The sequence below is a fragment of the Nerophis lumbriciformis genome, linkage group LG17 (genome assembly GCF_033978685.3).
Source record: "Nerophis lumbriciformis linkage group LG17, RoL_Nlum_v2.1, whole genome shotgun sequence".
NCBI lineage: Eukaryota > Metazoa > Chordata > Actinopteri > Syngnathiformes > Syngnathidae > Nerophis > Nerophis lumbriciformis.
In genome coordinates this window covers 21983984-21998825 of record NC_084564.2, presented here as the reverse complement: position 1 = coordinate 21998825, position 14842 = coordinate 21983984, and the positions used below count along the sequence as shown (strand labels likewise).

At 39.5% G+C, this 14842-nt stretch overlaps 1 protein-coding gene across 1 annotated transcript; it reads right to left on the bottom strand.

The window, feature by feature from the left end:
* Positions 1–715: 715 nt before the first annotated feature.
* Positions 716–11777, bottom strand: mmp13b (matrix metallopeptidase 13b). Its single transcript, XM_061972731.2, has 11 exons — positions 11682–11777; positions 11506–11616; positions 8356–8483; positions 8133–8281; positions 5776–5901; positions 5532–5687; positions 5342–5462; positions 5132–5265; positions 4904–5063; positions 1678–1781; positions 716–1591 (listed from the first exon to the last, which is right to left on the bottom strand). Exons 1-11 carry the CDS (start codon positions 11769–11771, stop codon positions 1491–1493), a joined length of 1380 nt encoding a protein of 459 aa, XP_061828715.1. The 5' UTR covers positions 11772–11777; the 3' UTR covers positions 716–1490.
* Between the last annotated feature and the right edge of the window lie 3065 nt (positions 11778–14842).

Sequence of the window (14842 nt, the reverse complement as noted above, 5' to 3'; positions counted from 1 at the left end):
ATAACTCATGTTTTATCTTAAACATGTAAAAAAATGCTTAAATGTATTTTTTATAACATTAGAATTACGATGAATTAGAAATCCCTGAAAGGGTTTTTAAGAGGGTCTGCAGTAAGTAAAATATGTCAAGTCACTATACTTAACACCGACAACAAATAGCGTTAAAATCACATGAGAGTCCAAATGAAACACAATTAATTATTACTTAAACTATAAAAACTAAGCTTACAGGCCAGCTGGGCAAACTTGCAGTGAAACAGAGGAAACAAAACCCAAGAAAATAAATAACAAAAATAAGAAGAAATATTTTCTGTGTCCAGCACTGTTCATTTTACATTACATTCACAGGACTTTCTTTTCATTATACTGTTAAACACAGTGTTTCTTGTTGGGCCGCCAGCGCCACCTAGAGGGCCGCCAAAAAATATCTGTTTTTTCAGATGCAGCGGTACTCAGTTGCGATACACTTTCCCACCACTTGTGGCGGTAATGACAACATCAAACAAACAGAAGAAGTCTTCATTGAGAATTTTTTTAAGCGAAAAAATATGATGAAAGTGATAAAGCTGTATGTTCATTTGCACTTAAATGTTCTTGACAGTTTAGTTTATAAACAGTTATTATTAATTTAGTTTACTTATTTCAGCACTACATAATTGTAGGTATTTTTCAGCAGTTTATAACCCCCTTTTTCAGTCTATTATTTTCAAATCAGCCTGACCAAAGACTTGAAAATAATATTTGTGATCAACAAATGGTTTCATATCATTTGACAATGTTGTAAACTGTAGGGAGGTTAGATATAATTATTGAATACGATTAAAATCAAGAGTAATGTTACTAATTCAGTGTTAATTTTTGAGTCGGCCTCGGTCCCAAATGTAGTGTAAAGGTTGGGGCCCCAGGTCAGAAGGTTAAAAACCCCTGGTTTAGCACGTGTTCCCCATTGTGGGATGAATAAAAGTTTATCCTATGACATGTCTGCAAAATCATTTGAACAATGTGTATTTTCATAATCCTGGCTTCATTTGAAAAGTTATACTTGTGAGATCACTCTTAGATCAGTATTTCCAGAGATATTGAATGAAACATAGCAAACAAACAAGCTCATTTAAGAACAAGTGTTCAATTACATTTCTGCAGATTAGGTTGGCATCCACGCTACAAAAAAAATAGAGGATTTAGCAACCCCTACCGTGAATTGATTAACGTGGACCCCGACTTAAACAAGTTGAAAAACTTATTCGGGTGTTACCATTTAGTGGTCAATTGTACGGAATATGTACTGTGCAATATACTAATAAAAGTTTCAATCAATCAATCAATCACAACACTTGATGTTGTCTGGGAGGCCTTTAAGCCGTTCGGCTTTGGAGATTATTTCATATTTTGTGAATTGTAGTTTACATGAGTATCTAGCTGAATGTCTCCTTTTTGAATATTTACCGGTTCTAATTGCAATATCCGTGGTCACTAGGGCTTAAGCAGCATCAGCAGCCGAGAATGGAGTTGATTCTGAGGGTGCGTATGACCTTCCTTGCTGGGTAACTGTACTCATACTGCACGTTGTCGTGGAAGAAATACAAGTATCCTGAAAAGAGAAACATAAACAACACTAATTGTAAGAAGTTTTACTTAAGCGTTTTGAATTTTGCACCCTCAAATGTCAGTCAGTACCGTAGTGATAAACGGCCGCGTCAACTTCGTCGTCCATGCCTGGGAAATCTGATTCTATTGTCCGTGGGTAGCCCTTATCCATGGTGCCTGATGCTTCGTCATAACTGCAAATCATCCACAAAAAACAGAAGTGCAAAAGAAACCCATTTAAAATTTGACTCATTTAAGTACAGGGTTTGTACACTTTTTAATGACTTCGTCAAAACTTTTGATCAAAATCAATTGATTTTTCTCCATTGGAACACCGGAAACTAATTATTGTGGCCATTTGTTGGGACACTAATGACTGGGGCTGTGAATCTTTGGGCACCACGTGATTCGATTCAATTCGATTCTTGGGTGTAACGATTTGATTCAGAATCAATTCTTAATTGAAAACAATTCTCGATTCAAAAGCAATACTTTTTTTTAATACCATTGGGTGCCAGTTCTATTATTAAATACCTTCCTCCATAAAATAGACCAACAATTTATTTGTATAAATCAAAAGAAAACTGCTTTTGTTTAATAGAATTATAACCAAAATGTAATTTAATAAAGTCAAATACAAATTGACTTGTCCAGGGTGTACCCCGCCTTCAACCCGAGTGCAGCTGGGATAGGCTCCAGCACCCCCGCGACCCCAAAAGGGACAAGCGGTAGAAAATGGATGGACAAATAAGACAACGAGAGAAGTATATAACACTTCTCTGTTCTAAAGTAAATCTGTACAGCAGATATAGGCATCTACATCAACAATATGATTTGCCTGAATAGCTGAACAGGACAGATAAATAAATAAATAAATAAATAAATACATAAATAAATAAAAAGATCGCTTTTTGATTTTTGAAAATTTATTAAGAATCAATACAAATAAGAATTGCGATTAATTCAAAAATCGATTTTTGACACCCCTACTAATGACAGTAAGTGTCTTTTAAAGTGCAGAGCACGCCCAAAAGCACTGACACAGGCATACTTGTTCTCACCACAGTTATATTTTGCTGCAATTTGGCTGTCCAGGAATATGGCGACAAAAAGACGGCATGTGTCTTCAGATGACTTGAATGAGTAGTATCAATCTACACATTAGTGCTCACAGTATCCTGGCTTTGAGGATCTATTTTTTTGCAGAAACATCCAAAGTTGTCTGCTTTGTTGCTGTGGAAACTGTAGTTCAGATTTTTTTTGCTTTCTATAACTTTTCCAGGGCCTCGAAATTGAATTTAAACACTTTTTTTTTAGGTTTTTCTAAGATGCACTCACGCAGCGTACGTCACATGAGATAAAAATACTATGATTGTTCCAATCAGGGTTTTATGCTGCTGTGCCCAATACCGATCACCATGAGTGAATGTGGCCGATAACAATTCCGATACCAATAACAAGTATTAACTGTAAGATTTTCAAAGTAAATAGTAATAGTAAATAACTAAACAAAAGCCAAAACTACTATCTACTGCTCATCTAAATTTGGTTTTTGCCCTCAAAATCCTCCTTTGTCCAGGGACTTAAGTTAGTAAACATGAACAAACACAAATAATTTTGAGAAAAACAAAAAGTATCAACCTAATCACTCTAATATCAATCATATACTGATACTACCCCTGGTATCGACACCACCAATTTATGAATCAATCCACCGTCCTCTTACTGTGTCTTACTCACTGACTGTGACAATGCTGACAAGCAAACAGCTGTTATATTATCCTGTCTCTAGACTCTTATTTTGTTAATTTCCTGTTAATAGCTACTTACTTTCAGCTGCGACATGTTTCTATCTACACTTCTTAAATTTTACCAAGCAACTATTTTGTTGGTGTTGTTTAAAGCCAGCATAGCAGTTAGCTTAGCCATTACCATACCTTCTCCTGGCTTGCGCTCTGTGTGTAGTAGTGTTGTACCGATACCAATATTTTGGTACCGGTACCAAAATTATTTTGATACTTTGTTACTTTTCTAAATAAAGGGGACCACAAAAAAATCACATTATTGACTTTATTTTAAGAAAAATTTTTTAGGGTACATTAAACATATGTTTCTTATTGCAAGTTTCTCCTTAAATAAAATAATGAACATACAAAACAACTTGTCTTTTATGAGTAAGTAAGCAAACAAAGGCTCCTAATTTAGCTGCTGACGTATGCAGTAACATATTGTGTCATTTTCCATTCTATTATTTAGTCAAAATTATTAAGGACAAGTGGTAGAAAATGAATTATAAATCTACTTGTTCATTCACTTTCTCTTTTAACATGTTCTATCTACACTTCTGTTGAAATGTAATAATCTCTTATTCTTCTGTTATTTGATACTTTACATTAGTTTTGGATGATACCACACATTTGGGTATCAATCCGATACCAAGTCGTTACAGGATCATACATTGGTCATATTCAAAGTCCTCATGTGTCCAGGGACATATTTCCTGAGTTTATAAACATAGTATAAATTAAAAAAGAAACGAAAGAAGATGTGATGCCAAAAAATATCGATGTAATCATAGTAGTATCGACTAGATACGCTACTGTACTTGGTATCATTACAGTGGATGTTAAGTGTAAATCCACCCATGGCGCGGACCGGTACTTTTCGGAGGTGTCATAGTCCCATTAGTATCGCGGTACTATACTAATACCGGTATACTGTACAAGCCTAGTGTGTAGCATGTTTAGCCTTGTCCTCCAGTGATAAGTTTACTTAGTAATGGTAATTAAGGTACCAAGAAATGCAGTGTATTTGCCGTAATGGAGGTAATCATTATAAGCTTAGGGGAGCTTCTTCACATGGTGTATGGAGACACATATATAACTGCTAGCCGCTTGTCTTCCGGGGAACTAAAAATAAATAGTGTCAGCGAGAGGGAATCAACGTTTGCGATTGGCATAATAAGGAATTACCGTATTTTTCGGAGTATAAGTCGCACCGGAGTATAAGTCGCACCTGCCGAAAATGCATAATAAAGAAGGAAAAAAACATATATAAGTTGCACTGGAGCCCGGCCAAACTATGAAAAAAACTGCGACTTATAGTCCGAAAAATAAGGTAATCAGCAATGGCAATCACAATTTTTCACAAAGAATGGCCGAAACTCATCGATCAGCTTATCCCTAAAAATGTTTTTCCTGGTGTGGTCTTTTTATACCAACTGTCAGGACTACACATTTTCATTTGTATCCCCAAACCCTTTAAAAACACAATCAATATGATTTTTTTTGTGACAAGGTGTATGCATATACAATACCTCCAATAGTCTTCATCGTGAAAGAGGAGAGTCTTCCCTGTGTCTCTGATGTGAACAGCCGCATCCACGTTCCTCACGGTCTTAGGAAGTCCGAGTGTGTGGATGTACTTTGGGTAACCCTTCACCACGTTGTATCCATTCATAGCCCACACACGGATACCTGCCGAAATCACCAATTAAGCGTAGGTTTTGTTTCAGGTATGGCATGTGTTGATGATGATAACCCACCACTAAAAATCATGACCTGATCCTTCGCTGGGTTCTCGTACGCCGCATCCACCTTGTTGGGGATGGACGGCCAAGTGGACTTGATCAGTGCCAGCTGGGGCTCGTGCATCTGGGGATGAAGGCGCCAGTAGAACCTGAACATGATTTAGAAATATTAGTTGAAACTTGTATATTGGATTATTATACACCCAGAGATGCGCATGGATTTACCTGTCTTTGAAGATGAAGGTTTCTCCCCTGAGCTCCGTCGCCGCGTCAAAACTCAACGAGGGGTCACATTTTTTGGGAGCGTCCGGCTTGGGCTTCACTTTCCTGTGGTCTGGATTAGGGCCTGTGTTTCAGACCAAATGTTTTAACAACAAGGAAAACCAAGCACGGACGGATTATGCCGAGTCATCACCATAGAGGGCCTGAATGCCTTCGATATCGTCCTCAGCAAGGGGGTATCCTGTTGCGTATGTATAGATGGGGTACATGAGGGCACTCGGGTCGGAGGAGTGGGACATACCAATGGCATGGCCCAGCTCATGTGCCGCCACTATGAAAAGGTTGTAAGCTACCAGAAAAGAACGTTCATTTATTGGTCCGACCTCCACACCACAGACATCATTGATTGTATGTTAAAGAGACTTTTAGCAGCAAACCTGAGGAATCTTTGGTCCATAGTTCATCCTCATCAAAGTGAGTGTCCCCTCCGAGGCCTTCGCCTGGTGGATAGGCGTGAGCCAGCAGTCCGTTAGGCCCATCGAAAGGGTTGTAGTCGCCATGTTCTGCATGAGGGAGCAACTTGTTTGCCCAAACGTACAACAACAATGACAATACTTGGACTAAAATTGTTTAAAAAAAAAATATGATGAAGCTTTCAGCCACAGCCCAATACCTCTGTTTAAAGATATACTGTTCTTTTTTCTATAGTTATTCTAAAAGAAGAAGCAGAACCCCACCAAGTTGTTCGGAAAAGAAGAAAAATACAAACAATGAGATATGTCAAGTAAGCACTCATATAAACACAGTAGAGTGTTACCACTACCTACAGGGCTGGAGTAAAACTGAAGTTGTTTGAAAATGTTCCTTTTAAACTTGTGTTAAGTGGGGAACTTGTTTAAAAACATGTCTTCTGTGTGTTTTTTTACATGTTAGGAAAAAAATACTGCTACAGTCATACCATACGAGTCATACCAAAGACTATAAAAATGGGGCCCATTACCTCCCTGCTTGGCACTCAGCATCAAGGGTTGGAATTGGGGGTTAAATCACCACAGTGATTCCCGAGCACGGCCACCGCTGCTGCTCACTGCTCCCCTCACCCCCCAGGGAGTGGAACAAAGGGATGGGTCAAATGCAGAAGGTAATTTCACCGCACCTAGTGTGTGTGTGACTATCAGTGGTACTTTAACTTTACAGTGGTACCTCAACTTGAGAGTGTTTCGAGATAAGACCTGTCTCTCAGCTAATTGGTATGCTTTAAGTTGCAAACAAAAATTAGCGTTACAAGCATTCCCGCCATTAGTTGGTGTAGTAAATGTCTCAGTGAACCTCGTAAAATCTGCCCAAAACATGAACTTACTCGCTGGCATTAGCTTATAGTGAGAGATCGACATAACTTTGTTCTTCCAAGCATCTCACTGCTAGTCTGTACCATCATCATGATCAGGGCTCTCCAGTCTTCTCTGTCGTCCGCTCTATATTATTGATATTTCCGATAAAATCTCTTAGGCTGTTGATATATGTTGTTCGTTACCGACCTAGAGCTTTCTTTCCTACTAGTTTTCCTGTTAACATCAGTTTTTCTAAGCCAGGGGTGTCAAACTCAAATACAGAGTGGGCCAAAATTTAAAACTGAACAAATCCGCGGGCCAAGGTTGAACAAATTAACTTTTTAATAGGGACCCAAACAAGTTTTGCTTTGAATTTTGAACAAGCAAGGTTTATATAACTTTATAGTGACATGCAAAATCGAGTTTCAAATAATAATAATAATAATAATTAAAAAATATCAATGGCATATCAAATACAATTAAAAAAAAAATTGAATGCCTCTTTTCTATCTGCAGCCTTCGGAGGTAAATATCAACATTAACGTTTTCCACAGGCTAATAAATTTGAAAATAAAATAATGAATAAACCAACCATTCAGGACTTTAAACTGCTCAGTTTGCGACACACTGATCTAATCTGATGTGCCCAAGCCAGATACCTGGCATCTTTTCTTGGATGCTAGTTCATTAATATCGGGGCTCAGGCTTTGAGCTGAGGCAACCTTCATTATCGAACGAAGGTGTACATCAGACATTATATCTCGTAGTCCACCCGGACCACAGTCTTGGGGGCGTGCCTTAAAGGCACTGCCTTTAATGTGCTCTACGAGCTGTCGTCACGTCCGTTTTCATACATTCTAACAACGTGCCAGCCCAGTCACAAGATAAATGATAAATAAATGGGTTATACTTGTATAGCGCTTTTCTACCTTCAAGGTACTCAAAGCGCTTTGACAGTATTTCCACATTTACCCATTCACACACACATTCACACACTGATGGCGGGAGCTGCCATGCAAGGCGCTAACCAGCAGCCATCAGGAGCAAGGGGTGAAGTGTCTTGCCCAAGGACACAACGGACGTGACTAGGATGGTAGGTGGGGATTGAACCCCAGTAACCAGCAACCCTCCGATTGCTGGCACGGCCACTCTACCAACCTCGCCACGCGATGTGTGCGGCTTCTGTACGCACACTCACGTGAATGCAACGCATACTTGATCAACAGCGATACAGGTTACACTGAGGGTGGCCGTATAAACAACTTTAACGCCACATATACGCCACACTGTGAATCCACACCAAACAAGAATGACAAACACATTTTGGGAGAACATCCGCACCGTAACACAACATAAACACAACAGAACAAATACCCAGAACCCTTTGCAGCACTAACTCTTCCGGGACGCTACAAAATACACACCCGCTACCACCAAACCCCTCGCAAGATGTTTGAATTCACCTTTCCTTCCAAAACTGATCATGATGTCAGCGTTGCCACGGTACAGCTTCTTGAAGGTCAGCGGGGTCACATCGGACCAAACGTTGAGCGCGGCGCGGATGGCTCGGTCGACATCAGACTTCCTCAGGTCCGGAGTATAATTTAAAATCCTGCAACAAATATGAAAGTATGTTGGACAACAGCGACACTAAAATGTTGGGCCACTTATTGTAATATACCATACCGGAAAGTCACTTGGGTGTTTTTCCACTTGAGGTGTCGAGGGAAGTGGTTGTATTCGCCAATGTCTGGGACGCCGCATCTCGCTTTAGTCATAAAGTCTATCGTGTTGTCATCCAAACTGCCAGTCACCTGTACATGGGAAAAAGGTTTGTATACTTTTATTGACAAGTAAAATACAAAAAGCCACCTACTTTTTTTTTGTCTACATGTTTGGGGAAAAATGGTTTAGAAGTCAAATATAAAATATCTGTCATAAAATCTCAGACTTCATAAGCACAGAAAATATTCAATATAAAATGTTGTACTTTTTTGTGGCTTTTTTTGCAAGTGTGATAATAACCACAGAACCACATTTGGAACCCACTGCAATGTAATAAATTACATCAATATCAATAATTATCATACACAAAATAATTTTTACCAAGCAGATGCTAATGTAACAAGTCGTCCCTCATTACATCACACTTCAAATTTTGCGGCTTCCCCACATTGCAGATTTTTGGTGGGATAATTTAGAATTTTTTTAAAGCATATTCTACAATTTTTATTTCTAAACTAGGAATTTTCCAACATAAAAATGACTAAATAAACAAAAAATATCAATACTGGCTCATTTGGTAGAGCGTCCGTTCCAGCAACTTGAAGGTTCCTGTTTCGATCCCCAGCTTCTACCAACCCAGTCACGTCCGTTGTATCCTTGAGCAAGACACTTCACCCTTGCTCCTGATGGGTCATGGTTAGCATCAGTGTGTGAATGTGTGTGTGAATGGATGAATGTGGAAATAGTGTCAAAGCGCTTTGAGTACCTGGAAGGTAGAAAAGCGCTTTACAAGTATATTGATTGATTGAGAAGTTTATTGACATCTTAAAGAATTGAATCCATGTAATGCTTTAAAAAAGCAAAAGGATGCCAAAAGGCTTGTTTCCATTGTGGTCCATTAAATATCCATCACATTTGATATAATCAATAATAAAAGATGTATAACCTGTAACATGTATATAAAAAATTACGTAAAAAAAAATTGATAAATCATGTACATATACACAGTATACATGTCAGGTGATTTGAAAAACAATATATACAAAAAATGGGGGTGGGGGTGGGGGGTGGGGGGTATTTACACTATGTACATGGATATAATCCATTGACCTTTTACCATAATGTTGGCCATTAAAGGAGACCAAACAAAGCAGAGCGCGCTGCTGATTGGCTCAGCCTCAGACAGCATTGCTATGTTGGATTAAAAGAGCGTAAAGATGACTAAATGGTGTCATTTCATGTCTGTCATAATGTTGGAAAACACAGAAGGTCATAAACAGGTTTTTTATGCCGTAAGCTACAAAAATATTTGATGAATAATTATTGATTCCTACTTTCGCAGAAATGCATTTATCGCGGTCATGTCTGAAACCAATTAACAGCAATAAAAGAGAGACGACTGTATAGTTATCATAAGCTATACAAACGGCTAACAGTTCCAACCAAACTTTGAAAACGCAAATATGTATTCAAGCAAGAGTAGCTTTATTTTGTTTTAGTTTTGTTACTCAGTGGTAAACATCAACCTTGACATCAACAAAAAAGGTCTTAAAAAAAACCCCAACTAATTGAATATTTCACTTGACATATTACTTAAAAAGTGTTTCCTCAAGAACGGCAATGTATGTGTGGCATTAGGTTGGGTGGTGTTGACGACATCGTATCATTTGCATAATAGCCCATGTGCATGTGGTGAAATGTGTGTTCAATTTGTGACATGATTATTTAGTTTGAAGGTAAGCAGTCTAAAATTTTTCCAGGGAGGGTTTTTTCTATATAGTTAAATTGCATTTGGTTTTTATTGCAACATTGTTAAAAATGGATTTAAACAAAGTACAGTACACACACTTTCTTTTAACCCCCATTAACTCTCATTATAACTTATATTTTTAACAGATGGTAATTCTGGTATATTGCTATGCTTTTTCCATAACAAAAACAATTACATCTCACCTGCTGATTGAAAAACAACATATTTTTGTGGGGTAATTGCACCCCTTAACCATCAGATGGCATCAGAAACCCATGATGTATAATTTTTTTATAGCTTTGATGAGTGTCAAAATTGTCATTAAACCGCTGAAAAAAATTGAAACTCTTAGCCAGTTAGATATAACATTGCAAATATAAGATATAAAAAAACTTGTGCAAAATCAATAAACTCAACCAAGTCTTTCCTTATGTCTCCCTCACTCAGTAAAATATTATATATTTTGTCTACTTGCCCTGTATCAAAATCATGAGTTATTGACTTTAAATATTCCACTGTGTAACTTTTTTTTATATATAAATATTGCATTTTTTGCATTTTTGTCATTACAAAACACTGTTGTTATTTTTAACAAAAGGTCAAAAACATTAGGAAACATGAAAATAAAAAATTAAAATTTCATATCAATAGATGAATCTGAAGTTGCTAAAAGATTCCAAGTGTTGAAAGTACAAAATTATTTATTTATTGCTGACTTATGACACTTTTATAAGCAGGTCCATTTTATATCCTTAGAGTTAGTGCGTCTAGTCAATCTTAAGCTAGTTCAAAGGTTAAAGCAGAGTAAAATTGCTATGTAGTTTGAATGACAAGCTACATAGCATTTTATTATGTGTTAATGACCAAGGGCCCCAGTTAGTGCCAAATCAATGGATACATTTTGACCGCCACAATTAAACGAATGGATAGGAAAAACTAGAAAAAGGGTTTTCATACTTTAATTCAGGGGTCCCCAAACTGCGGCCCGCGGGCCGAATCCGGACCGCCAGTGTCTAAAATCCAGCCCGCAGGAAGTCCCAAGTAAAAAAAAAAAAAAAAAGAAATTATGATTAAAATGTATTTATTTATTTTTTTAATTTATAATTTTTTAAAATCTGTCCTTTCGAAACCATTTTGTACCGCTCGGTGTCTCCTAGCCACTCAGGCAAATCATATTGTCTAAAAATGCATTTTCCCATCGATAACGTGAAATCATTGGGCTTGGAATATATATATATATATATATATATATATATATATATATATATATATACAGCCCAGCCCCCGGCCAAATTTTTTTAATCCAATGCAGCCCCCAGAGTCAAAAAGTTTGGGGACCCCTGCTTTAATTGGTTCCTCACCTCAAGATTGAAGAATTTCTGCATTTCCTTGAGCTTGATCTTAAAGTCTCCTGAAGACCGCCGCCGACCTTGGAGACCAGCCGGTAGGCCATAAAAGCGCCGCAGGTATTTCTGTGTCAAAGTATGTGAAAAGACGTCATGAGTTTATCCACGGTAGCCCATTCCTTCCAGCTTACCTCAGCAATCACCTGGTCCTCAGAAGGCAGCGATCCTGCCAGAGAGGAGTGAGCAGCCAGTGGCAACAACAGCAGGAGGCAAAAGAACATGTTTGTTATCTTCCAGTCACTGAGATTGTGATGCTCTGAGGGGTATTTATACTGTTTTAGCGTCTCTTTTTTCCCTGAAGGGATCCAAGTGATTCATGTGAAAGCACCTAGCCACTTCCTCTTGAGTGACGATAAAGTTTGTCCGAGTTCACCGAAGCAAACACACGCTGATGTTGCATTTAATGGTGGGACATGAGGGATAGTGCGGTGGTCTCATAAATAAAGCGTCTCGTTCAGCTAATTACGCTTTTTAAAAAACACTTTGTGGACTGATGGGAATGACTTGTAACTGGCCCTGTGACAAAGTGCATTGGTCAATCGCACAGCTGCTGCATATCCAGAAGTGTTGTCACAAAGAGCGAAATGTGTGAATCATTGCATTGATTCTAACGTCTTTGCATTGAGGCCTGCACTCCTCATACTGCCCAGGTCAGGGAGGGAGTTATGCAGCAAAGATCCCCCCTGATTTTGAGACAAGAGGTGAGGGTGCACCCTGAACACATCATCAGTCAGTCAGTCAGTCAGAGGGCTGATACAAAGGGTGTTTTCACAATTTATATGGTAAAACAAACTCTGCACATAGTGTTAAAGTGGTGCATCCAATAGCAACATCATTGTTTTTGCTTCTATTTTAGAATTCAATCAATCAATCAATCAATGTTTATTTATATAGCCCTAAATCACAAGTGTCTCAAAGGGCTGCACAAGCCACAACAACATACTCGGTACAGAGCCCACATAAGGGCAAGGAAAAACTCACCCCAGCGGGACGTCGATGTGAATGACTATGAGAAACCTTGGAGAGGACTGCATATGTGGGTACCCCCCCCCCCCCCCCCCCCTCTAGGGGAGACCGAATGCAATGGATGTCGAGTGGGTCTGAGAGTCCAGTTCATAGTGGATCCAACATAATAGTAAGAGTCTAGTCCATAGTGGGGCCAGCAGGAAACCATCCTGAGCGGAGACGGGTCAGCAGCGCAGAGATGTTCCCAACCGATGCACAGGCAAGCGGTCCACCCCGGGTCCCGACTCTGGACTGCCAGCACTTCATCCATGGCCACCGGACCTGTGTGTCTCCCCCTCCACAAGGGAGAGGGGAGCAGAGGAGAAAGGAAAAGAAACGACAGATCAACTGGTCTAAAAAAAGGGGGGCTATTTAAAGGCTAGAGTATACAAATGAGTTTTAAGATGGGACTTAAATGCTTCTACTGAGGTAGCATCTCTAACTGTTACCGGGAGGGCATTCCATAGTACTGGAGCCCGAATAGAAAACGCTCTATAGCCCGCAGACTTTTTTTGAGCTCTGGGAATCACTAATAAGCCGGAGTTCTTTGAACGCAGATTTCTTGCCGGGACATATGGCACAATACAATCGGCAAGATAGGCTGGAGCTAGACCGTGTAGTATTTGATTTGTATTCATGTTACCACTAATACAACCCATGGAAATTATGGAATCAGCAGTTTTGGAGGAGGTTCATTCAGTTGTTCAATTTTGTAGAAAAAAAGAAGATCACAGGCATGACACAAAACTATGGTCACTTCAAATAGCAATTTTCTGGCCTTAAGAAGGAAAGAAATCAAGAAAATTGTTGTGTACAGAGAAGGGAAGGAGGCGACAACCAAGGCAGAAATGCGGTTCACACGGTTTATTTAAATCTTTGATGATTACGTGGCGTGTGTATGCTACCCTAAGTGAATGGGAGTAGGCTATGTGTATAATTAATAGTGTAAATGTTACCAGGGTTTGTTGTCTGTGAGTGTTGGATGTATCCTTCGTCGAATCAAGGGTGGGGGCAAGGCGAAGAGGCAGTCCGTAAACAGGCAAGGGGTCGAGGGTAGGTGCAAGGCAGCGTAGTCCGTGTCCGAGCAGGGGGTCGAGGATCGAGGGAGGCAGTCAGGAATCCGGATGGATGTCGAGAGGCAAAACACGATCACGGATGACAGGGAAGTCACTGCGGAAGACACAAGGGACATGAACAAGGGAGACACGGAAAGAGCAAAGGGAAGGCAAGCAAAGCACAGGGAAGGGAATGCCAGACGTGATGCTTACTGGGAAGATGAGCGACGTTCTGGCAAAGGTTCCTCGGGTCTACTGGTCTTTATGCCACTCCCTCTCATCAAGTCCAGGTGCGCTGATAGGTGATTGTCTGCAGGCTTGTTGCTGCGTGGGTGTGCTGCGCTCAGCGCGAGCAGGGGCGTGTCTGAGCGCCCTGCCAGCGGAGGAAAAACGGGGTCGAGTCCGCGCCGTGACAAAAATAAATTGTGGTAGTCACTAACAGCGTCATTTTTAGATAAAGCAAAGTCATATAAAACAGAATCACCCTGTGAAACCAGGCACCATTAGGCACATTATAGTCAAAACTGATACTAGAGTACTTTAACACTGTAACCATACTAACATTGATACATGTTTTGAAGCATCATTGATGCTTACTTGGCAGTTCACTAAGGGCGCCTTGACTCATTTAGGGGAAGTTGGCCGTCAGGGGGAAATTTGGATGGTATTTTAAAATGGGCCCTGACACACACACGACCTACTTTTTGCAAGACTGCATGACATTCCTGTCATGCAGTGCAGCCTGCTATAATTTTTTGTCCATTTAATAACAGCATGATTGCAGACCAGAGGGTTGAAAACAGTCATTACTTTCACCATGAATGTAATGTTTAAATGGTTTCATGATCGTTGAATAGTTTAATGGTGACATGATCAAGTTTATACATTCAATCTGAGCCTCTGGAAAGTTGAGTCTCCTCTCAAATGGTCAAACTATAAGTAGTGTGGAAGTGTACTACCAAAAATAGTAGTTATTTTCATGATTTTCCTGACGCCAAGAACAAAGGCAAATGGACAAACACTTCAACCAGCTGGGAGTTGTCGAATAGACTTCTCCACACAAGAGGGCACCTGAGACCCCAAAACGAGCTGCATAGAAATCAGTCTTAGGGTGTATCTTTAAGGGGACCCCTTATGTGAGTGTTTTTCAACTACTGTGCCGTGAGATACAGTCTGGTGTGCCGTGGGAGATTATGTAGTTTCTCCAATTTGGGTTAAAAATATTTTCTGCA

Excerpts from the sequence above, each read along its gene's own strand:
- mmp13b (XM_061972731.2), bottom strand. The coding sequence starts at position 11,771 with ATGTTCTTTTGCCTCCTGCTGTTGTTGCCACTGGCTGCTCACTCCTCT. Across the intron at positions 5,902-8,132 it reads GATCAGTTTTGGAAGGAAAG|AACATGGCGACTACAACCCT; the intron begins GTGAATTCAAAC and ends TCCCTCATGCAG. Across the intron at positions 5,064-5,131 it reads TCAGGTCATGATTTTTAGTG|GTATCCGTGTGTGGGCTATG; the intron begins GTGGGTTATCAT and ends TGATTTCGGCAG.